This window comes from Panthera tigris, chromosome E2 (assembly GCF_018350195.1).
Source record: "Panthera tigris isolate Pti1 chromosome E2, P.tigris_Pti1_mat1.1, whole genome shotgun sequence".
In the NCBI taxonomy this organism is placed as follows: domain Eukaryota; kingdom Metazoa; phylum Chordata; class Mammalia; order Carnivora; family Felidae; genus Panthera; species Panthera tigris.
Window position 1 is genome coordinate 20101231 of NC_056674.1, and position 23000 is coordinate 20124230.

Below are 23000 nucleotides of genomic sequence, written 5' to 3' on the forward strand. Positions count from 1 at the left end.
GATTTTATGTCGATGAACTTACCAGCCCCTCCCTTTACAGTTCCGCCTTGATAGCGTGTTCGGAAAGCACCCTCCACGCCAAGATGGCCTAAATATTTTGCCATTGTTTCCTCCAGTGTCTTGTTTAAATGTTTTCACATCACATCTTTAATCTATTTGGAATTACTTTGGGAGTAAAAAATGAGGTATAGGGCTGTAGCTTTTTATTTAAACCAAATGGGTAGTCAGTTTCCCCTGAACTCTGTGAAGAAGCCATCTGTGGTGCTGGATGGGGTCTGTTTCTCCCCATGTCCCCACCCCCCACCCCCATCCACCCTTCTCAGTCCTGCTCTGTGCCTGGGAGGCCACAACAGGCTCCTGCTCTGTGGCTTCCTGTTGCCTGTGGCTGAGGGGGAGGAGCACCGGAGAGGATAGGAGGAGCACCGAGAAGTTCGGGCATTTATTCTCCAGGCTCCTTCAGCCGGCCTCCTTTTTTTCATTCCCAGAGGGAAGGTCCTGGTGGCTTTGGGTGCCTACCTCAGGTAGCCACCTCTCTGGGTTTCCAGAGCTCCTGCCCTATCCTGACCCTTTAGCTCTGCGGTTCCAATGGCCCTGGAGGTTCCACACCATCCCTGCGGTTTCCCTTAACCCTGCCCACACCCCTGTATTAGCCCTTTGCTTCAATTCACATCGGCCTGCAGTCTGTGTGTGCCATGCCACCTCCTTCCCGTCTGGACCTGCTGGCTGCTCCAGCCTTTCCCACTCCTGTGGAACGCTGGCTTCTGTTATACACCTGATTCTCGAATCTCCTTCCCTCTGTTTCTGATCCATGCCTGGTTTCATTGTCTATCCGTTGCTCACAGTTTAATCCCCGTGTGTTTTAACAGCACTTAGAGCAAGCCTCTTTTATTAACTATGCTCTTCCAAATGTTCTTGGCTTTTCTTCCACATTTTTACTCCCATGTTTTGTCAAGTTTCCCCAAAATAGCACTTTTGGGTTTTGATTGAAACTTCATTTAGATTCATAGCTTAATTAGGACAAAATTGTATCTTTACAATATTGCACATTTTCATCTATGAACCAAATATTTCTAATTGTTGATGTCAACAAATAGCGAGTTTTACAGGGGCAGAGACCATGTCTGTCTGATTTTAAAAAATGATTTAATGCTTGCCATTTGCAACAACATGGGTGCATTTGGAGAATATAATGCTACGTGAAATAAGTCAGAGAAACACAAATACCATATGATTTCATTCATATGTGGAATTTAAGAAACAAACAAAAAAGACAAACAAAAAACCCAGACTCTTTAAATTTTTTTTTTAACGTTTATTTATTTTTGAGACAGAGAGAGACAGAGCATGAACGGGGGAGGGTCACAGAGAGAGGGAGACACAGAATCTGAAACAGGCTCCAGGCTCTGAGCTGTCAGCACAGAGCCCGACGCGGGGCTCGAACCCACGGACCGTGAGATCATGACCTGAGCCGAAGTCGGACACTTAACTGACCGAGCCACCCAGGTGCCCCAAAAAACCCAGACTCTTAATAGAGAACAAACACGTGGTTCCCAGAGGGGAGGTGGGTAAGGGGGCGGGCAAAATTTCATCCCTGGGAATATTGTACTTTTCTTGATCTGGTGCAGTTGGGAAGGTATGGTTTCCCTGTTACATTTTTTCTAACAGGTTATGGCTTGTATTAGAAAGGATTTATATATAGTAACTTTTTGTCCCTTTCACTGGATGCCTGCTAGTTTAGTAGTTTTTCAGTTGAAGCTCTAGGTTTTGTAAATAAGGCATTATTTTGGAAAAAAAAATTTGTTTTTTCCTTTCTAATATTTGTCTTTATTTGTTAACTTTCAGAATTATGTTATATAAATAGAATGATGTTATATAATCCTGTCTTATCCCTGATGTTTACAGTGGGTTCCAGCCAGATTTTTAAAAAGTTTTTTGTTAAAATATTTATTTATTTTTAAGAGAGAGACAGAATGCGAGTGGAGAAGGGGCAGAGGGAGAGGGAGACAGAATGTGAAGCAGGCTCCAGGCTCTGAGCTGTCAGCACAGAGCCTGATGCAGGGCTCAAACCCACCAGGCGTGAGATCATGACCTGAGCCAAAGTCAGAGGCTTAACCGACTGAGCCACCCCGGCGCCCCCCCCCCCTTTTTTTAGAGAGCGCGTGGGGGAGAGGGACAGAAGGGAAAAGGGGAAGAGACAGAGAGAGGGAGAGAGAATCTTAAGCAGGCTCCACACTTAGTGCAGAGCCTGACATGGGGCTCCATCCCATGACTCTGGGATCATGACCTGAGCCGAAATCAACTGAATGAGCCCCACAGGTGGCCCTAGATATTTTTTCTCCTACTTAGTAAATTTAATCTCACCTAGCAATGCATTTAGAATTTACCAAAATTCTCTTTGACTTCTGTGAGGTTAACATAAAGTTTGTAATTTCTCTCCTAATTTTAAGAACATTTTTGCCATGGGACACCTGGGTGGCTCTGTCAGTTGAACATCTGGCTCTTCGTTTCAGCTCAGGTCGTGATCTCACAGTTTGTGGGATCGAGCCCTGCTTGGGATTCTCTCTCTCTCCCTCTCTCTCTGTCCCTCCTCCCATTCGCGTATGTGCGCGTGCGCCGTCTCTCTCTCTCTCTCTCTCTCTCTCCTCTCTCTCCTCTCTCTCAAAAATAAATAAACATTTAAAAATCAAAAAAGAAAATTTTTGCCAGCATCCGTAGCAGAAGTTGGGGCACCCGGGTGGCTCAGTTGGTTCAGCGTCTGATTCTTGGTTTCGGCTCAGGTCATGATCTCACGGTTTGTGAATTTGAGCCCCACATTGGGCTCTGTGCTAACAGCGCAGACCCTGTCTGGGATTCTCTCTCTCCCTGTCTCTCTGCCCCTCCCCTGCTTGCTCGTTCTCTCTTTCTTTCAAAATAAATAAATTAATTAGTTAAAAAAGAAGAAGAAGTTGACAGAACAGTGTGCTGTCCTGAAAAGGATGCAGTTTTTCTCAGCCCTGAGCATCTCGAGTGGTGACCCGAACAGTGTTTTCAGAGATGTCATCAGAGACATCCAGATCATTTTCGCCATACTGAACATCACTAATAATGTAATTATGGTGGAGGATCCTTTCAAATTTTACAAACGGTCATTACATTAGGAGAGGAGCCGATTCCAAATATCAGCACTTTAAGTTGTAAAAAAAAAAAAAAATCTGTGACAGCATCATACATTGAAAGGAAAACTTAGGTAAGAAAGACCAAACTGAAAAACAGAAGGAGCAGGTGGCTGGGTGGCTCAGTCGGTTGTGCATCCAACTTCGGCTCAGGTCATGATCTCGCAGTTTGTGAGTTCGAGCCCCGTGCCAGGCTCTGCGCTGACAGCTCAGAGCCTGGAGCCTGCTTCAGATTCTGTGTCTCTCTAATCTCTCTGCCCCTCCCCTGCTCATGCTGTGTCTCTCTCTCTTTCAAAAATAAATAAACATTAAAAAAAATTGAAAAGAAAAACAAGGAGCTTCTGCATATCCCTGGACCCAGCAAGACATTTCAAAGTGTATGCTGAGGAGCTAACAAGCAGTGTGCAGGGAGGGAGACTGTCATAGTGCTGTCTTTGATCGCAGAGCTTTACAAATGACTTCAGTGTCTAACGAGAGGAAGTTAAGAATATGATACTTATTGGCTAGCACATAGTAGGTGCTCGGTTTATTTGTTCAGTAAATGAGTTGTACAGTGATTACATTGGAGGACTGTATAACTATGAGAAGTCATGTTGCAGGGCGCCTGGGTGGCTCAGTCGGTTAAGCGTCCGACTTCGGCTCAGGTCATGATCTCACGGTCCGTGAGTTCGAGCCCCGCGTCGGGCTCTGTGCTGACGGCTCAGAGCCTGGAGCCCGTTTCAGATTCTGTGTCTCCCTCTCTCTCTGCCCCTCCCCTGTTCATGCTCTGACTCTCTCTGTCTCAAAAATAAATAAACGTTTAAAAAAAAAAAAGTCATATTGCAGAGTATCTTGTGGTATATGAAGACGTTTGGCATGTTGCCAATTCAAAGAGAAAAGCACAGCAAATTTGTATATTCACTCAACAGAATCCCACGTTTGTAAGACGGTGTGTGGGTGCGTGTGCGTGTGGATATGCACTGAACGTACAAAAAGGAGGTGTTTTAATGTAGAAATTGTGTAAATTGACTGTACTCACAGACACTTGAGAAAACATAACTGACCGGTGTCTCTCAACTTTTTTTTGTAGCCAGGGAGAGCCAACGCTTATGGCAGATGTTATGCAAGAAGCCACTCTCCTTGCCCCTTACCCCGTTTTTATCTTTTCCCTGTAATGCTTGCCATCTTCTAATATATGATGTCATTTACTTGTTTGTGGTGCCTGTTACTTATTGCCTGTGCCCCCTTGTGAGAACATAAGCTCCACGGGGAAAGGTCTTTGTTTTGTTTGCTGACGTAGCCCAGACACTATGAACGGTGCCTGGCACGTAGCGGGTACGCGTCAGTGTGAGTTGTATGACTGAATGAACCCACGGGGCGGTCATCAAACACTGGACTGTGGACCGGGTTAGGGGGTCTCCTTCGGGTGCTTCATTTGTGGAAGTGCCCAAATCTGCTCTCCCAAAGGCTCCCATCGTAGACCCCGAGGGTAGCATCCTCATAACGGTGCCTCTCCAGGAGTTTCCTTCGCCAGGAAGCCCCTGTGCTCCGAACACTGAGCCCTGCAGTATCTGTGACGTTTGCTAGAATTGTTCAACATGTAGTACTTATGTGGTCACTTAACTGTCCTGCGAAGACATTTTAGTTGTTTGTTTGTTTGTGTTCAGTAGGCACCACGCCCAATGTGGGGCTCGAACTCATGACCCCAGGATCAAGAGTCGGATGCCCTACCGACTGAGTCAACCAGGCACACCTGCAAAGACATTTTAAAATAAAAATAATTTCAACTTTCTTTTTTACTGAAGCGACAAAAGGAACTTTAAATATACATGCTGTTATGAATTCTACATGGATTTTTAAAGGGGGGGAGAGCACATTAGACATTCCTGTATACCTATTTATGGTTTCGAATGTCACCTTACAGTGGTTCATCTCTTTTCTCTTGCAGGATTTTATCCTGGAGCATTACAGTGAGGACAGCTACCTCTATGAAGACGAAATAGCAGATCTGATGGACCTGAGACAGGTACAGTTTTGCGTGCAGCAGGGAGGGGAGGATGGCCGCTGGAGTCTTCAGAATGTCTTTAAAGTCTTAGAGAATCGCTCCTGGTTGGAGGTGATAGGGAGGTGCTCCGGGAGCCATCTGTTCAACCCGGCACACGAGAAGACCACAGGAGGGGACAGACACGCCCACTGGCACGTCTGGGTCTGGATTCCAGGACTCCTGAGTTCATGCCAGCCCTTTGCCACCACTCCTAGTGCTCATGATAGCAGCACCGGGTCCCGGGCTCCATAGACATGGTTATGTGACGTCTTCCAGAAAGTGGGGGGGCGAGGGGAGGCAGGCATCGGCTGTGTCCTCACCTGCCCCCCCGCCATCCATGGCTCCTCTCCTTTCAGGCCTGCCGGACACCCAGCCGGGATGAGGCCGGTGTCGAACTGTTGATGAGTTACTTCATCCAGCTGGGATTTGTGGAGAGCCGATTCTTCCCGCCCACCCGACAGATGGGGCTCTTGTTTACGTGGTAGGTGCCCGGGGTCCCTGCTGCTGTCTTCCCCGTCAGCACCCCAGGGGCTCCTCTGCAACCACAGCCCCCTCTTTCAAGCGGTCCCATTTATACAGGAGAGCCTGGAGACGTGTAGATAAACCGGTGTTTATTTATGAAGGGGACCCAAGGGGAGGAGGCTCCAACAGACCGTGGTTTCTTGCTTCTCAGAACAAGTGAGCCGAGCAGAAGAGGCATTTTTTCGTGCTCATTTTATTGTTGGGGGAACACCGGGGCTCTGAGGTGGAACTAACAAGAAGCAAGATTCTTGTTCCAGATGGGGCAGGGGGTGGGGATCAGGTTTTGTCCCAACGACAAAGGCAGCAAACGGAAATAGATCGGCTCTTAAAACCCTGAGCAGAACATTTGATTCTTCTCGAGAGTTGGTATTTTCGAAGGGTAGTGTCATTTAACTACTTTGGAGATGCTGTACCTCTTCTCTGAGTGTACTTAGCATGGGCGAAAGGGGAGGAAATGCCAAGAGCTATGGGGCATGTTCAGAGCCGCATTTCACCACAGCTGGTGATTAGTGATGCTGTCCTTTTGAATGATCAGGCGGATGACTTTTGCTAAAGATGCCTTAGCTGCCTACTCACAGTGAAAAGGCTGAAAGTGTTTCTCCTCCGTGTTGAATTAGTAGGAAGCTTCACATCTATCTCCTGGTTGACATGTGAACTTTAAAACAAATCCCCAGTCTTTTAGACTTGAGGAAGAATTATGAGGGGTTAGTAACGGCTGTGTTACATTTAGGAGAAGACCTGTGTTTTTTTTAATACACCTTATTTTTTAGAACAGTTTTAGGTTCACAGAAAAAGTGAGAGATTTCGGGGCGCCTGGGTGGCTCAGTCCGTTAAGCGTCTGACTTCGGCTCAGGTCATGATCTCGCAGTTTGTGAGTTCGAGCCCCGTGCCGGGCTCTGTGCTGACAGCTCAGAGCCTGGAGCCTGTTTCAGATTCTGTGTCTCCTTCTCTCTCTGCCCCTCCCCTGCTCATGCTCTGTCTCCCTCTGTCTCTCAAAAATAAATAAATGTTAAAAAAAAATTTTTTTTAAAAGAGAATTTCCCCTATACCCTCTGCCCCCCACACATGCCCGGGCTCTCCCATTACCACCCAAAGTCCATAGTTAACATTGGGGCTCACTCTTGGTGGGAGGCATTTCATGGGTTTTGATACATGTATAAGGACACGTATCTGCATTGTACTATGATGCAGAGTAGTTTCACCCCCTTACAATTCTCTGTTCCATCTTTTGTCCCTCCCCTTCCCCCACAACCCTGCTGATTCTTTCTGTCTCCATTGTTTGCCTTTTCCAGATTGTCAGATAGTTGGACTCGTACAGTATGTAGCCCTTTTTCAGATTGGCTTCCTTTCACTTAGAAATACGCATTCAAGTTTCCTGCATGCCTTCTCACGGCTCGATAACTCATTTCTTTTTATTGCTAAGTGATATCCCACTGTATTGTTGTGCCACAGTTTATTTATCCATTCACTTATGGAAGGACATCTTGGTGGAGAAGCCTTTTTCTTGTGTGAGATTGTGGGCACCTGATCTTGTGTGAGATCAGACCCATTGTCTTGCTTGGAAACGAATGCTTCATTGCATGTGTGTTTTTGAGTTTCATTCAAGAAATACACTTTGTCCGTTTTCATCCAGAACGGCATTCACTAGCCAAATGATCTGTATTCTCAAAACCGTTTCTTTTAAATAGGTATGACTCCCTCACCGGGGTGCCAGTTAGCCAGCAGAACCTGCTACTGGAGAAAGCCAGCATTCTGTTTAACATCGGAGCCCTCTACACACAGATCGGGACCCGGTGCGATCGACAGACGCAGGCTGGGCTGGAGAGTGCGGTGGACGCCTTTCAGAGAGCAGCAGGTGTGTCTCCGCAAGGGCTGCTGGGATACAGTCCTGGCCCCACCAGCTGGCACTGGGCACTGCAGTGGAAGAGGGTCAGTGAGTCTAACCCGGGCTCACGAGGAGCCTCACAGGCCTGCAAGGGCCAGGCAGGTTTCTCTCGCTGGTGTTATCTTCCCACCGAGAGAACTGCTTAATGGCTCAAACCCTGTCGCCTCAGTCTGGGTTTGGCTCATGCACACTGCGAACGAGTCCCATGGTTAACAATTAATCTTTTCCAAACAGCTGGCCCCGAGGATGGTAGTGAATGAGTTGCTCTTTTGAACACTGTATTTATTGAAGAAGGGAATACGTTCTCTCAAAATAGTGCAAGTGTAGGCTCTTTTCGGTTTTCTTTTATCAGGCGTGGTTCATCGCGGCATTTTACTGTCCGTGCCTTTATCGTGTGCCCATTCTGCAAAGCTTGCCTCCCTGAGATTGCTCCTCTCAGCCCTCTGTGAAGCGACACTTAACGCCAGCCTGTAGCGGGGTGGGGGTCACCAGGCTGGGCGCAGCGGGTGGGCCTGGCTCCTGGGTGTCTGAGGGCCCCGCATTGCTCCCCTCCAGCACGGCCTGTGTCTGGCAGACTCGCCCTGAGAAATGGTGGGTGGGACGGCGACACAGCACCGACCACAGCACGACCCCCTCCACTGGCTTCATGTCAGGGTTCATTCCAAGCTGGCCCTTGTCACTGCTTTGGGGCATTACTCCCAGCGGAGAACTTTCCGGGTATCTCACTCTGCAAGCCTTTGCCATTTTGGCTGATCGTGAAATTGCTTCTGTTAAAATGACAGATCCCTTGGGATAAAACGACGCGCTAAGGTTCCACGTGGGAGCGGATTTCTTTCACTGTCAGTCCTTTTCTGGGCTCATTTTCTTTCTGAGGAACCTAAAGCAGGTGTGCTTGGTGACCCATCTCTAAGATTACAGCAGTATAGACGACATTAAGCACAAGAACAGAGTGGGAGCAGACCCAGAAAGGAGCAAATAGCCTGCAGCCATTGCCATCGTCCACAGGGCAGCTTACGCTTTGCAACAAAACCAGAGGAACCAGTCAGATGGGATTCATGTCAGGGATTTTATTTCAGCCTGGGGTTGATTGTCAGTGAAGGCTGTGACAGTTAATTTTCTAACCTATAAAAAAGTCAGCTAAGGGCTACAGCGGGAACATTCCCATTGGAGTGGGGGAGTCGATCTTTCCTGAGGTCCTGGGGAAAAGCCCTGAGTTTTGTAATGACCCAGGTGTTCCGTGTGAGCGTGTCCGTCCGAGAGCCCTCCCGTCATCCTGCCTGCTTTCTGCTTTCACCTCCATTAAATGCCTGGTCATGTATGGAATTTCTCAACAATTGTCCCAGGTGAGACAGGAACAAACAGGGAGTAGGCTGGTTTCCTTGCTTGATGCAGAGGTAAATGTTTTGGAAAAGGATCCGATTTTTTAAATCGTGGTAAAACATACAAGAGAAAAATGACCGTTGGCAGCCAATTTTAAGTGTTCAGTTCATTGGCATTAAGTACATTCACGCTGTTGTGCAACGGTCTGTCGCCAGGACCTTGTCATCTGCCCAAACTGAAACTCTGTCCCCATTGAATACTAACTGTCTATTCCCTTCTGCCCCAGCCCCTGGTGACCAGCATGCTACTCTCTGTCTCTCTGAATTTGACTCTGCCAGACACCTCATCTCACGGAATCATACAGTGTTTGTCCTTGTGACGGGTTTATTTCACGTAGCGTAACGTCTTCGTCCATGTTTTAGCATGTGTCAGAATTTCCTTCCTTTTGAAGGCTGAAAACTATTCCATCGTATGTATACACCACATTTTGTTTGACCATATGTCGATGGACAATTCTACCTTTGGGCTGTTATGACCAATGCTTCCATGAATGTGGGTGTCTAAGTATCGGTTTCCATTCCTGCTTTCACTTCTTCAGGGTATGTACCTAGGAGTAGAATTGCTGGATCTTACCATGATTGAGACTCAGATTTTTTTTTAATGTTTTATTCTCATTTTTGAGAGAGACAGAGACAGAGTGTGAACAGGGGAGGGGCAGAGAGAGGGAGGCACAGAATCCGACACAGGCTCCAGGCTCTGAGCTGTCAGCCCAGAGCCCAACGCGGGGCTCGAACTCACAAGCCATGAGATCATGACCTGAGCCGAAGTCGGACACTTAACTGACTGAGCCACCCAGGCGCCCTGAGAATCAGATTTTTTAAGATGCTCCCAGATACCAGTGAGAGTAGTATCCCCAACTAATGTGAAAAAAAATTTCCAATTCGTAGGGGTTTTAAATCATCTGAAAGAGACGTTCACTCATACTCCGAGTTATGACATGAGTCCTGCCATGCTCAGTGTGCTGGTCAAAATGATGCTTGCACAAGCCCAGGAAAATGTCTTTGAGAAAATCTGCCTTCCTGGGATCCGGAACGAGTTCTTCATGCTGGTGAAGGTGGCTCAGGAGGCTGCCAAGGTAAGGCGTTCTGGTTCCCGTGACTTCTGGGGGTGGGCAGGATGTGCTGGTGTGGGCCCCCTGGAAGCAGCGGGGAACAAGCCCGCGGCAGCTTGCCCGTGACCTGGGCAGCGTGCCCGCCCTGGCCAGAGCGCTAGCTTGCATTTTCTTGGCAAGTGTGGCGTTTTAGATACGGATCACTGATTCCATCTGTAGCTTAGCCTAAAAACCAGCATAATGACAGTTGCCTGATCTCCCTGTTAACTATGACACCGAAAGAACGAGGCACCCTTGGAGCTGCTCCCAGATTCTGGAGCGGCCTCCAGCAAGGCCGCTCCGTAGAAGAAAGGGCTCTTTTTCTGCGCCCTGGGTGCGTGAGCACCCCTGTGCCAGGCTTCCCGTTCCCAGCGTTCCTTCTGTTTCAGGTCGGGGAAGTCTATCGGCAGCTGCATGCGGCCATGAGCCAGGCACCGGTGAAGGAGAACATCCCCTACTCCTGGGCCAGCCTGGCCTGTGTGAAGGCCCACCACTACGGAGCCCTGGCCCACTACTTTGTAGCCACGCTTCTCATTGATCACCAGTGTAAGGCTTGTGGGCTTGGAGGCTCTGGGCTTTGGTCTGGGTTGTGCTTCTGGGACATTGTGAGCTGAGCGAGAGCTGCCTGCCTCTCTGGAGATGCTCACAGCCTGGGGGCCCGTGTGGGATTAGGGGCTGTACGTTCCCGTTGTGGAGGAAGAGGGGTCGTGCGGTTCTGCCTGAGATGGAGCAGACAGCTCCTAGGAGAGGACTTTTCCCCTGGAGGTGAGCCCAGGGTTAACATCAGTGAAACACTCCCCTGGGCACCGCATCCAAGGGGATGCCCCCAAGCTCAGTATTCAGGATGATCTTTGGATGTGGTATTTTATTTTATTTTATTTTATTTTTCAGTGCATATCAGAAATGCATTTTTATTTTTACTTGAAAACAAATTTTTAGACAAATGATTTTAGTCTATAAATTGGATTTTGTTTTTGTACAGAATATAAAGATTTCCCTCACTGATCTTCCACGTGAAGGGTATTACAAGCCTGAAGGGAGATACTTTTCGCACACAAGTGTATATCTCACACGTAGGGGACTGGAAACCAATGGGGTAGTGCTTCTAACCATAAATTAGGACAAGTGACATCACATATTAAAAAGGGGTAAGAGAAATATTCTAGTTAATCAGATTCAAGAAGCAAACAGGACACAAAAACTGCGCAGATAAGACGAAGTCAGTAACTTTAGTTAGGATTCTGCAGATTATGCTGGAGTAACAGGTTTGTGGGGTTATAGTGTGTACCACATGACAACAGCAAGAAAGAGCCAGAAAGGCTGGAACAAGGGATTTTCACTAAAGCAAATTAACTTCTTGTCAACTGCCAAAACCAAACAAAACAAGACTGAGCATATGCATGTTAGTATACTGAAGGCATGTTATACCCGTTTCCATGCAGCGTGCTAAAAGTTAGATAGAACCTCTTCACTGGTGCACACGAATCATTAATAGTCACGGAAAGTTGTTTTGTTTGTGTTTTTTTGCCCCTTCTCACCAAATTTCAGGCATGTCTTGTTTTAGATGGAGTATAGCCTTTATCTATAATTTCGTCCTGTAAAAACATGTGAAGACAACGTTCATTCTGTGCCAGAGGATGACCAGCGAGCTTGTTTATAAACTGCCCCAGCCCTCACTTCCTTTCTTCAATAAAATTATCATCAAATATTCCATCATCTCCTCTGAAAGGAAGTTGACGCAAAAATGCTTTTCCAGGCAGCGGGGGAACTACAACCTTGCTCTCTCTTTCTAATTCACTTTGCACCCACTCAACGTCACTGTATCTTCTAATAGTAGATTCCTTCAGCTTGAAAATAGGCAGCTTTGTCTTGACCCTGATTTCGTCGGTGGTGAAGCGGCCCTGGCCGACCCCCACCGTCTGCGGGTTGCTCACATCGATCTCGAGAAGTTGCTGGGCGGCCCGTAGGCATCATTCGGGTTCTGGGGCTTGGTGATCAGCCGCCCGGTGTCCACCACGGTCTCCGACATTTCGCTGCTGCAGCTGCCGCCCTGGATGTGATATTTTGAATGAATCAAAACCAGAGCACCTGAGTGGCTCAGTTGGTTAAGTGTCCGACTCTTGATTTTGGCTCAGATCATGATCTCACGGTTTGTGAGATCGAGCCCCATGTCGGGCTCTGCGCTGACAGCAGGGAGTCTGCTTGGGATCCTCTCCCTCTCTCTCTGCCCCTCCCCTGCTCACAAGGGGGATTCTCTCTCTCTCTCTCCCGCAAAATAAATAAACATTTAAATGAATCAAAACTAATGCAAAAACCATATAATCCATGGCGATCCAAATTTTCTTTATTTTTTTTAATGTTTATTTTTGAGAGAGAGAGAGAGACACACACAGAGTTTGAGTGGGGGAGGGACAGAGAGAGAGGGAGACACAGAATCTGAAGCAGGGCTCCAGGCTCTGAGCTGTCAGCACTGAGCCAGATGTGGGGCTCAAACTCACAGACCGTGAGATCATGACCTGAGCTGAAGTCAGACACTTAACTGACTGAGCCACCCAGGTGCCCCAATGGTGATCCATATTTTAAATAGAGACTACAGATCAATAACAATGCTGTGCTGAGCTACACTGGAAACTGAGGCCGAGAGAAATTTTGATGTTTCTTCATCATGCATTTTTTAGCATTAATTTTGATATTTAAAAAATTGCATTAAACTATCATGTCTTCTGATTGATGAGTTTTGGATGCCCTCTTACATTTTTAGCCCAAGCAAGGTGTCTTGCCCTCCTCACCCTAGTCTTGGCTCTGATCTGAGGTCAGATGGGACTTCTGTTGTCATTACTTCCAATCAAAGTAGCCCTCCAAAGTAATGAAAAGGACCACCTCTGGAGCCACACTGCCTGGGTTCCTATGACAACCTGCCATTTACTAGCTGTGTGGTCTTAGTTAATTTCCTTAATTTTCTGTGCCTCAGTTTTCTCACCTATAAAATGGGGATATGAAGAAAACCTATCTCATAGGGCACTTGGGAAAACCAGGTGCCTGTGTGCAAAGCTAAATAGTCCCTCATATCTAGTGGACGCTCGGGAAATGGTAGCTGCTACTGCCAGTGTTAATGTAGAGTCTATTAGACGGGATAAGTCACGTAAACCAATAGAAAGAACGACACTTTGGTAATTGCGGTAGAAACACAAATGAGGCAGCAGTTGGACTCCTTGGTGAGGTCACGGAAGGCTTCTCAGAGGTGGTGACGTTTGAGTTGGCCTTTGAACTCTGAGGAAGACTTTTGCGGCTGAGCAAGGAGGAAAAGGACAGCCAGAGCAAGAACGCTAGCTGAGCTGGGGAAGGGAGGCCGGAAGTGTTGAGGTGGTGAGGCTAGAGAGGGGACACGTGCCAGGGAGGGTACAGGCGTGGAGGCCACCAGAGGTCTGAGGCGGGGCTACGCTAGAAGGTTCCGTGAGGTGGGGGAGTTGGAGGAGTTGGGGGCCCAGAGCCAAACCATGAGCCCCCAGAGTGTGCCTGGCCCCGGGTACGCAAAGTAGCCAAGGGCGTGTCCAGGGGCAGAAAGACCTATCGTCCCAAGTGCCTTGTAAAACTGGAGAAGGAAGACTGGAGACGTGGTTGAGAGAGATCTCCCTAAGGGGTCTTCGGCACCGTCTCCAGAGTCTGTGGCCGCGTCTGTGTCAAGAAGGGATTTACCCTGTGGCTTCCATTGCAGTGAAGCCTGGCGCAGACGAGGACCATCAGGAGAAGTGCCTGTCCCAGCTCTATGACCACATGCCGGAGGGACTGACGCCCTTGGCCACGCTGAAGAACGGTCACCAGCGCCGACTGCTGGGTACGTGACGCCTGTCCTGCTCACAGGGCCCCGGACAGGTCCCCGGGACAGGGCTCAGAGAGCAGGGCATCCTGAGTCGTCATGGCCACTGTGGATCAGTTATCATGAGGCACATTCTGAAGACTCAACAGGCTTCTGGAACCGTGTTCTCGCAGGTTCTGTGAGGGCCCGGGCCAGAGCTTTGACCATCTTCCAGAGCCCTAGAGGTCCAGGGCTGGCCCTGGGTCATCCAAATGTAGAAGGACGTGTCTGTTAACTTTCTTCTGTCACACCTAAGAACTGGTGATGAATCGTCCTAGTTTGGCCCCTGCCAAGTCTCAGAGTGAAGATCTCTTTTCACGTGTGAAGCTGAATTCCTCTCCTGCCCAGACCTGCCCTCGTCTCATCTCCTCGATGGCAACTCCAGCCTTCTAAGTGCACAGGCCAGAAACCTGGGGCTCACCTTCTGCCTCCAGTTTTCTTTCTCGTCCCACATTTGATTGGCAGATCCTGTTGACTCTCCCTAGAAAACACGTCCCAGATCTGACCACTTCTTAGCTACCACCCTGGTCCAAGCCACACGTATGATGTGCTTACTTAACAAACATCGACTCCCTTCAGCCTCACACAACCCTGTGACGTAGGGATGGTCCACTTTATAGTTGAGGAAATAGAGACCCAAAGGGCTCATAACTGGTCCCCCTGCTTTCCCTTTGCTCCTTCATAGTCAGTTCACATGAGGCCTCTGTTCATACCCTAATGGGCTCCCATCTCACCCAGAGTAGGGGCAGAAGCCTTCACCCTGCACTGGTAAGGCTGGACATGGTCTGACCCCTGCTGTCTCTGGCCTCATAGTTCCTGCCTTTTGCTCTGGCCCTCTCCCTCCAGCCATACCCTCAAGCTCCTTGTTACCCTTGAACACATAATAGGCTTAGTCTTGCCCCAGGGCCTTTGCACTTGCTGTTCCTGCTTTCAGGAGTGCTTTCCTGTGATATCCTATGGCTGCTCCCTTGCCTCCTTCGGGGCTCTACTCAGAAGTCACCTTCGGGGCGCCTGGGTGGCTCTGTCGGTTAAGCGACTGACTTCGGCTCAGGTCATGATCTCACAGTTCGTGGGTTCGAGCCCCACGTCGGGCTCTGTGCTGACAGCTCAGAGCCTGGAGCCTGCTTCAGATTCTGTGTCTCCCTCTCTCTCTGCTCCTCCCCCACTCACACTCTGTTTCTGGCTCTCAAAAATAAATAAACATTCAAAAGTAAAACTGAAAAAGGTACCTTCCAAAAGGCCTTCCCAGATCACCCATCAGAGAAGAGCAACTCTTTGTTCCCGGTCTTCTTTTGCTGTATCTGCTACCTGCCCTGCTTTATTTTTCTCCATAACCTCATTGCCACACGGTCCCCTGCCTGTTTCTTTGCTCCTTCGTGATCTCTCTTCAACCACTAGCACATAAACTCCGTGACGACAGAGGCTAGTTTTTGTCTGCTGCTTTATCTCTACCGCCTAGAACACGTGGTAACTATTTGCTCAATGGATGTTTTATAGACCTGAGTGAGCCGTCCAGGCAGATCCTTCAGAAAAGAGAAGGTCCACCTTTCTGGGCTGGTGCTGGGGCACTTTGGCTCTCCCTGACACATTCACACTGCACTTTGGGACGCTGATGTCACGGGGGGTGCTTTTCTGTCGGCAGGCAAGTCCCACCTGCGCAGAGCCATTGCCCACCACGAAGAGTCTGTGAGGGAGGCCAGCTTGTGCAAGAAACTTCGCCACATTGACGTGCTCCAGGAGGTGCTGTCCGCAGCGCACCAGCGCTCCCGGCTCAAGTACGCTCAGCACCAAGAGGACGATGAGCTGCTGAACTTGATGGATGCCCCTGACATTATCTGTGAGTGGCCCAGGAGCCCGTTTCTCTGGGGGCGTGGCCTGTGTGTGCTCATCTTGGAAGGCTGGGGCAGACCCTGCTGTGTGCTGGGTACTGCTCTCACCCTGGAGTTATCTGCTGCTCACGCAGCGCGGGGCCTTCTTTATGGTCGTTGTAGCATGTGACTCCTTTCTGCCCCTCAGCGTGCCCCCTTGGTGTCCGGGCGCCCTGCTGCCTGGCTTGTCTTCATCTCCTTCACAACCCCCTTGGCTGACTGTTCTTGCCCAATCCCACCCACCCCTCAGGCATTCTTGAGAGTCTGCTCTCGCTGCTTTGCCTCATCCAGATGCCTTTCCTTAAAGTCGCACAAGCTCCCCGGGGCTCCAGCCGTCCCCTGTGGTCAGGAGACCTCGGAAACTACCTCTGCCTTGGTGTTTTTGCTACACCCCACGCCCCACAGTCCCTCTGCCTTCTGGGAGTGCCCTTTGCTGTGTCTTCTACCTCCGGCTCCATGGTTTTAAAGCCAAAGGCTTCCATATTCCCTTTCCTATGCTTGCTCTTTCCTGGTCTCTACATCCTTTAGCCACGCCAACATTTTCTCTCATTCTTTTTGTAGGACAACAAATCATTTTTATTATGAAATGAGAAGTAAATATAGTGGAATCAGGGGATGTGGGGAAAATTTTTACCTTGACAGTGAAAATGCTTCAAAACCTAGTTTATCGTGTGCATGGGTGTGTGTGGTAAGAACACTGAAGATCTGTCCTCCCAGCAAATTTCAAGTATACAGTATAGTGTTAGCTCTAGTCCCCCCGCTGTGTGTTAGCTCTCTAAAACCTCCTCATCTCGCGGGACAGGACATTTGTACACTCGGACCAACGTTACCTCACCCCCACCGTCACCCACCGTTCTCTCTGCTTCTGTGAGTTCAAGTGAGATCACACACCGCCAACACTTTCTGAGCATTTCCAAGGGATTCATTACCGTCCTGGGCTCAGGAGGATGGAGGCATTTTGGACAGTCGTTGCTGCCCTTGGTGGGGGGAGGGGAGAGGGGGTGGTTGTCGGTTCTGCCCCAGGAGGTGGGGGTTGGGAGGCCCCTCTGAGAGGTGACTTGACGGTGAAGGGATGACAGGATCTTTCGAGGAGTTGGGGGGAGGTGGCCCAATCGAGAGAACCTCCTTTGTCCATACTTCCTTCCACCCCACTTCCTACACCTCGGTCCCTAGTCTGTTAAAGTTCCACCCCAATTTCCGGGGACCAGTTCCTGAGAGATGGAGCCCTGCGCAAGCTGGAGCCCGGGCTTGTCTGTGGTAACGCTGGCTGGTACCTACTGAGCACTTGAGGTCTGCCAGGCACAACAGTGAGCACCCTATATATACGGAATCTCCTTCAACTCTTCCTCCAACTCTTTAGGGAGGCACTGGTATTGCCCTCATCTTAAAGATGAGGCAGTAAAGGCTTAGGGAAATCAGAGTCTTTGCCCCGGGTGACCAGGCTGGCAGGTGGAAGCAGGCATGGTGCCCTGTGATTCTCCTTCATGGACACTGGCTCCTTCCTTGGCCCCCGTGTCCACACAGTGTACTGCGTGGCCAGGAAGTAGAGACATCACCTCCACGGAGGGAGTGGGGGAGCGCGGCTCCTGGGAAGGCCGCCCAAGGCTGGTGGTGCCACTCTGGGAGTAGATGAGCACCCCGTCCGAGCCCGACACTGAGTCAGGCACTTTGTGAGAAGCCACAGGGCCATCTTGTGAATAGAGGGGTGTGTTCTGTCTCGGCAGGGCCAGGCTTCTTCCCCAGGTTTCCTTTGTATACTGCTCTTCATGTATTCTTGGCCTGCTCTGGGATCCTTTGTCAGGAACTGCCTAGCTTCATGGTAAGAGTTGGCGTGAGCGTCCCATGAATGTGACGGTGGAGATTTAAGCTATCAGTGGATGCAACCGGGCAAACCGACGTCCCCCTGAAATCCTCATATCCCACATTAATGATGAAAGGAGGAAGCTCATCTCACCCGGGACTCTGTGCTGGGTCCTTCCTTCTGTAACAGCCACCCCTGAAATGTAGACTACTTCTCGGTCGGGTTTCCCGAGTGCCAAAGGAAGTCCACTAGAATATAAACACACTCCTCGAAGGCAGGGGATGTGTCTTGATTGTCACTGGTCTGTCCCAGCCCCAGAGTGAGGTATGGCTCACAGTAGGTGCCCGGATGGAAGGTGCAGCTGACACTGGGCCAGGGGGTTGACAGTCAGTCCCTCTTCTGTACCACTTGTCTAGACCAAGAGGAAGGCCAGGTGACTAGGAGAAAGGTTTGCTCCCTCTTCTCTTCAGAGAGAAGACTTAGACCTGAGTTTTCAAGGATAACTTTCAATTATAGAAACATTTACGCTTTCACTTCTAATGTTCTTTTCCAGCTAAGACTGAGCAAGAGGTTGAAATTATATTGCCACAGTTCTCCAAGGTGACAGCAACAGACTTCTTCCAAAAGCTGGTATGTTGAATGCTTATTCCGTGATGACTCAAGGGGACAGCTCATATAAGCTGCAAGTATATAAAAGGCTATTTTTAGGTAACTATACTTTTTTTAATTGGAGACTTGATATAGTTTTTGTTAAGATGACTTTAAAAAAAATTTTTTTTTAATGTTTGAGAGAGAGAGAGAGAGAGAGACAGAGTGCCAGCAGGGGAGGGACAGAGAGAGAGGGAGACACAGAATCCGAAGCAGGCACAGAGCCCAACGCAGGGCTCAAACTCATAAGCCTCAAGATCATGACCTGAGCCTAAGTCAAACAGTTAACCAACCAAACCACCCAGGTGCCCATAAGATGACTTTTTAAAGAACATTTTCTTTAGGGGTGCCTGGGTGGCTCAGTCGGTTAAGCATCCGACTTCGGCTCAGGTCATGATCTCGTGGTCCATGAGTTCAAGCCCTGCGTCAGGCTCTGTGCTGACAGCTCAGAGCCTGGAACCTGTTTCAGATTCTGTGTCTCCCTCTCTCTCTGACCTTCCCCCGTTCATGCTCTGTCTCTGTCTCAAAAATAAATAAATGTTAAAAAAAAATTTTAAAGAACATTTTCTTTAAAATATATTGGATATTTTAGAGAAAATGGCAGTTGGATGTTCCTGTGTGACTGCTGTAGCATGTATTATCCCAGACGCTGTCATTAGTCTCTGAGCAAGGCCAGGTGACATCTGCAAGGACAACAAGGTGACATTTCCCGTAGCTTTCATTTTTTTAAATGAAAGAGAGAGTGTGTGAGCAAACGGGGAGGGACAGAGAGAGGGAGAGAGAGAATCCCAAGCAGGCTCCGTGCGCTCAGCCCAGAGCCTGACATGGGGCTCGAACTCACAAACCGCGAGATCATGACCTGAGCGGAAATCGAGAGTCGGACGCTTAACCAACTGAGCCAGCCAGGAGCCCCTCAGCTTTCAAGTGCTTGATTCAGCCTTCGGATCCTGCACCTAACGATGCTGTTCCGCAGGGCCCCCTGTCGGTGTTTTCGGCGAACAAGAAATGGACACCTCCTCGCAGCATTCACTTCACTGCAGAAGAAGGGGATTTGGGGTTCACCTTGAGAGGAAACTCCCCAGTTCAAGTCCACTTCCTGGACCCTTACTGCTCTGCTGCGGTAAGTGTGTGCCACCGTAGATGGGGAGCAAAACTTACTGGTATCTTTGCAAGCAGTCAAACAGGCCAAACAGAAAGAAAGCTGCCCAAACAAATATATCTGGGTGTATGAATGAATTTAGGGTTCCTCTCTGTAAAAAGACGGACCGTGTGAAAGGCCTCTCGTGGGTCTTACTCGCCCAGAGAGCAACGGATTCATGCATGCTGTCTTGAAGCAGACTTATGCAAATACCTGTGTTGTTAATGCACTTGGGAACCGATCCAGGGGTTGGAATGAACAGAACACTGACCTTCATTTAAATCCTGCTGTGTGTAGCTGGCAGGAGCCAAGGAAGGGGATTATATTGTGTCCATTCGAGACGTGGATTGCAAGTGGCTGACGGTGAGCGAGGTCATGAAACTGTTGAAGGGCAAGGGCAAGGACGACGTGGAGATGAAGGTCGTGAGCCTCCTGGACTTCACCTCGTCCATGGTGAGTGCTCACACCCTGACAGGAAACAGCAGCGCAGAGTGGGGTTGGTGTGAGTCCAGCCCCAGCCGTGTCAGCAGACCCTCCACCGCCTGCCTGCATCGGTGACCTGCCCCAGACACCCTGGGCCAGAGATCGCTGGAAAACTAAAAAATGCTGTACATAAAAGAACCACTTATTTTTCTGATTAAGTTATTTGTTACAAAAGTCATATGTACTTACGGTAAAAAAAAATACTCAAATGCTACAGAAGGGCACGAGACGATGTGTGGAAGTCCCTCCCCACACGTCAGAGGCAGTGATGGCTGTTCCCCGTGAAATCTTGGGAAGTGTTTGATGCCTGTGCACATTCACGTGTGCAGTTATAGCCTTCGTGCTCCCTCAGCAGGAGAAACCGTGTACATTCTCTACCACACTTGGTCACATTTAATTATGGGCCTTTGACTCTTCCCTCTATGACAGGGTTCATTCTTCAGGTGTTGGCAGGGCATCCTGTGTGTAGGCCCTTCCTAGGTGTTGGAGCTCCAGCTAAACCAGGCTGATGAGGTCCCTGCCCCCAGAATGCTGGCCCTAAATAAGCAAATAAGTGGTTGTGATTTTTGATAAGTGTGGTACAGAAAATAAACTGTGTATCGCGACAGAACGATTGGAGGCGGGGAGAGGCTCCTCTAGGCAGGGCTTGCACAGAGACGTGAGTGACAGGGATGAGCCAGCCATTTGAGGAGGCGCGAGAGGAGCATTCTGGGCAGGGGGATCGACAGGTGCAGAGTCCCTGTAGCAGGAAGAGGCTTCTGCTAGAGGAACAGAAAGAAGGCCTCTCAGTTGGAACGTGGTAACAAGGGAGGGAGTGGCAGGAAATGAGATGCGAGGGAGGCAGGGCCCCACTGGCAGTGGTGGGAGTTGGGAAGCCAGTGAGCCTCTTAAGAAAGGGAGTGATATGTATTTGAGAAGGACATCTGGTTGCCTGGAGGGTGGCCGCAGCGGAAGCTGGCTGTAGCACGTGTGCGGGCCAGCGACGTGAGCACCTTACACCAGGGTGGGTGACGACAGAGGTGGAGGGAGGTGCGTGCCCCTGAGATGTATCTTTGTAGGTAGAGCTGACAGGGGTTTGTAGATGATCTGTGTAGAAGGCGTCATGGAAAGGAAAATGACCGCTCAGTTTGGGGCTTGAACAAAGGCACCATTTTTTCGTAGTGATGGGGAACGGGGGCCAGGGGCGAGGGAGGTAGAGAAGAGAGAAAACAAAGAGATGTACCTTGAATGTTTCACACGTCAAATGTAGATGTGAAGTAGGCGGCTGGATGTTCAAATCTTCAGTGCAAGGGAGAAAAGTCAGACCTAGAAATATCTGAGAATCACCAACATAGAGATGATATTTAAAGCCGTTCAGAGACTAAATGGAATTGCCCACGAGGGTCTGAGGGTCAAGGACTAATCCACGAGACACCGCAGGCATCTGGAGGTCAGTTAGAAGAGAAGTGGTAGCAAAGGAAGTTGCGAGGGAGCATTCGGAGAGATAGGATAAAGAAGTTTCTGGAATCAAGGAGAGAACGGTTGGTTGTGTAGGATACAGTTAAGAGGTGGAGAGGGAGGGAGGCGGAGCCGTGTCTATTATTATTTGGCAGCCGGACAAAAGGACACTTTTCATGGAGAGATGGCAACAGAACTCTGATTAGCGAGGGCTGGAGAGTGAATGGATCCTGTGATTCCTTTGATAAGAAACGTCCAGAACAGGCTAATCCACAGAAACACAATGTAGACTAGCGGTTGCCAGGGGTTGGGTGTCAGGGAATGGGGAATAACTACTGATGGGTACAGGGTTGCTTTCTGGAGGGCAAGGACACGTTCTGAAATCCCACGGTGGTTCCACAACCCTGAACATGCTCAAAACCACAGAATGGTGTTAAAGTGGTGAATTTTATGGTACGTGAATTAGGTCTCCATTTAAAAATGAAAGAAGATGAAGTCGAGGGACTCAGTGAGCATCTTGGAGAAGGGATCATGAGAAATGGAGTTTTTAGGGGCAGATCCATAGAATTGCAGGACAAGGGATCAGGGTCCCAACCAGAAACAAAAGAAGTTTGTCCAAAAGAAGGATAAATAAAAGAGCTGGGCTCAGGACCAGAGATGTCGTGATGGTGGTGGGGAGTTGCACAGCACAAGACGTAGCTGTACAAGGAGAAGGGCTTATCTTTCCATCCTATAACTTTGAACCAGGCCCATGAAAGTGCTGAGGTCGGGGTAGAAAAGCAAGGATTTGAGACTCAGACGTGCTGGAATGGACTTCTGGCTTTACTGCCAGTGGAATGACTGACCTTAGGCCTCAGGGAATGGTTCTGAGCTGCAGGAAAATGGGGCGGGGGTGGGGGGCAGTGCCAGCATGGGATGCATTTCCATTCACAATAGGTGTTTAATAACCGTGATATTCTTTTCACCCGCAAGGCCTTAGACAATAGCAACTGAGCGCTGTTTTTAATTGCTTTTGCTTCAAACAAAACCAGATAATGAGAACAATAAAGCCCATGCCCTGGTTGGACTGGTGACCTGCTCCCCCACTCTCTGAATTGTGGGGACCCCCCCGGCACTCCTCCGTGGAGCGTTATTTGGAATACTACTGATGTAGCAGAGACCCCAGCCCTGGAATCAGGCTCTGTCTGCTACTAACCAGCTGTGTGGCCTTCGGCAGGTTACTACCCTCCTTAGGACTGTTTCCTCATTGGTATAAAGTGGGACGGGTGCAGTGGTTTCAGACTGGGCTCCGTTAATGCTGTGAGTCAGGGGGGTGCCCCAGGAATATTTGGGATGGGCAGTGGGGAGCATGCTGCTGGAGGCCAAGACAAAAAGGGAATGGCAGAAAGGGGGCAGACATTGGGGTGCAATCTGGGAGGGGGACATAGGAAAAAGGGAAGCTTTTCAAAGGCGGTGGTGGTGTAGGTGTATATAGATAACACAGCAACGTGTGCCGGGAGGCAGGAGTGCAGGAAGGAAGGCACACCCAGAGGGCGGGGGAGATCCAGGCGCACAGAACTGGTCTTCAGGGGCAGATGCTATTAAGGTAACGCAGTATCAGGAGGACGTGTGCGGGGCGTCAGGAGACCTCCAGAAGGAATGAAATTGGTAGAATAATGTGCCAGGGATTGAGGTGCCCAGTAGGGGTTTGGGGTCAGGGTTAGAACGCCAAGGGATG

The 23000-nt window shown here is 49.3% G+C and overlaps 1 protein-coding gene and 1 pseudogene across 1 annotated transcript in view; one reads left to right on the forward strand and one right to left on the reverse strand.

The window, feature by feature from the left end:
- RHPN2 (rhophilin Rho GTPase binding protein 2) overlaps positions 1-23000 on the forward strand; it is a 59208-nt gene that overhangs the window by 33135 nt on the left and 3073 nt on the right. Inside the window, exons 5-14 of the mRNA XM_042968064.1 lie at positions 5080-5157; positions 5532-5656; positions 7386-7552; positions 9850-10037; positions 10442-10598; positions 13768-13887; positions 15551-15745; positions 18131-18207; positions 19199-19345; positions 19661-19816. Of these exons, the coding sequence (XP_042823998.1) occupies positions 5080-5157; positions 5532-5656; positions 7386-7552; positions 9850-10037; positions 10442-10598; positions 13768-13887; positions 15551-15745; positions 18131-18207; positions 19199-19345; positions 19661-19816 (1410 nt within the window). The remainder of the gene's footprint in view (positions 1-5079; positions 5158-5531; positions 5657-7385; positions 7553-9849; positions 10038-10441; positions 10599-13767; positions 13888-15550; positions 15746-18130; positions 18208-19198; positions 19346-19660; positions 19817-23000) is intronic.
- LOC102970107 lies at positions 11536-13808 on the reverse strand (annotated as a pseudogene).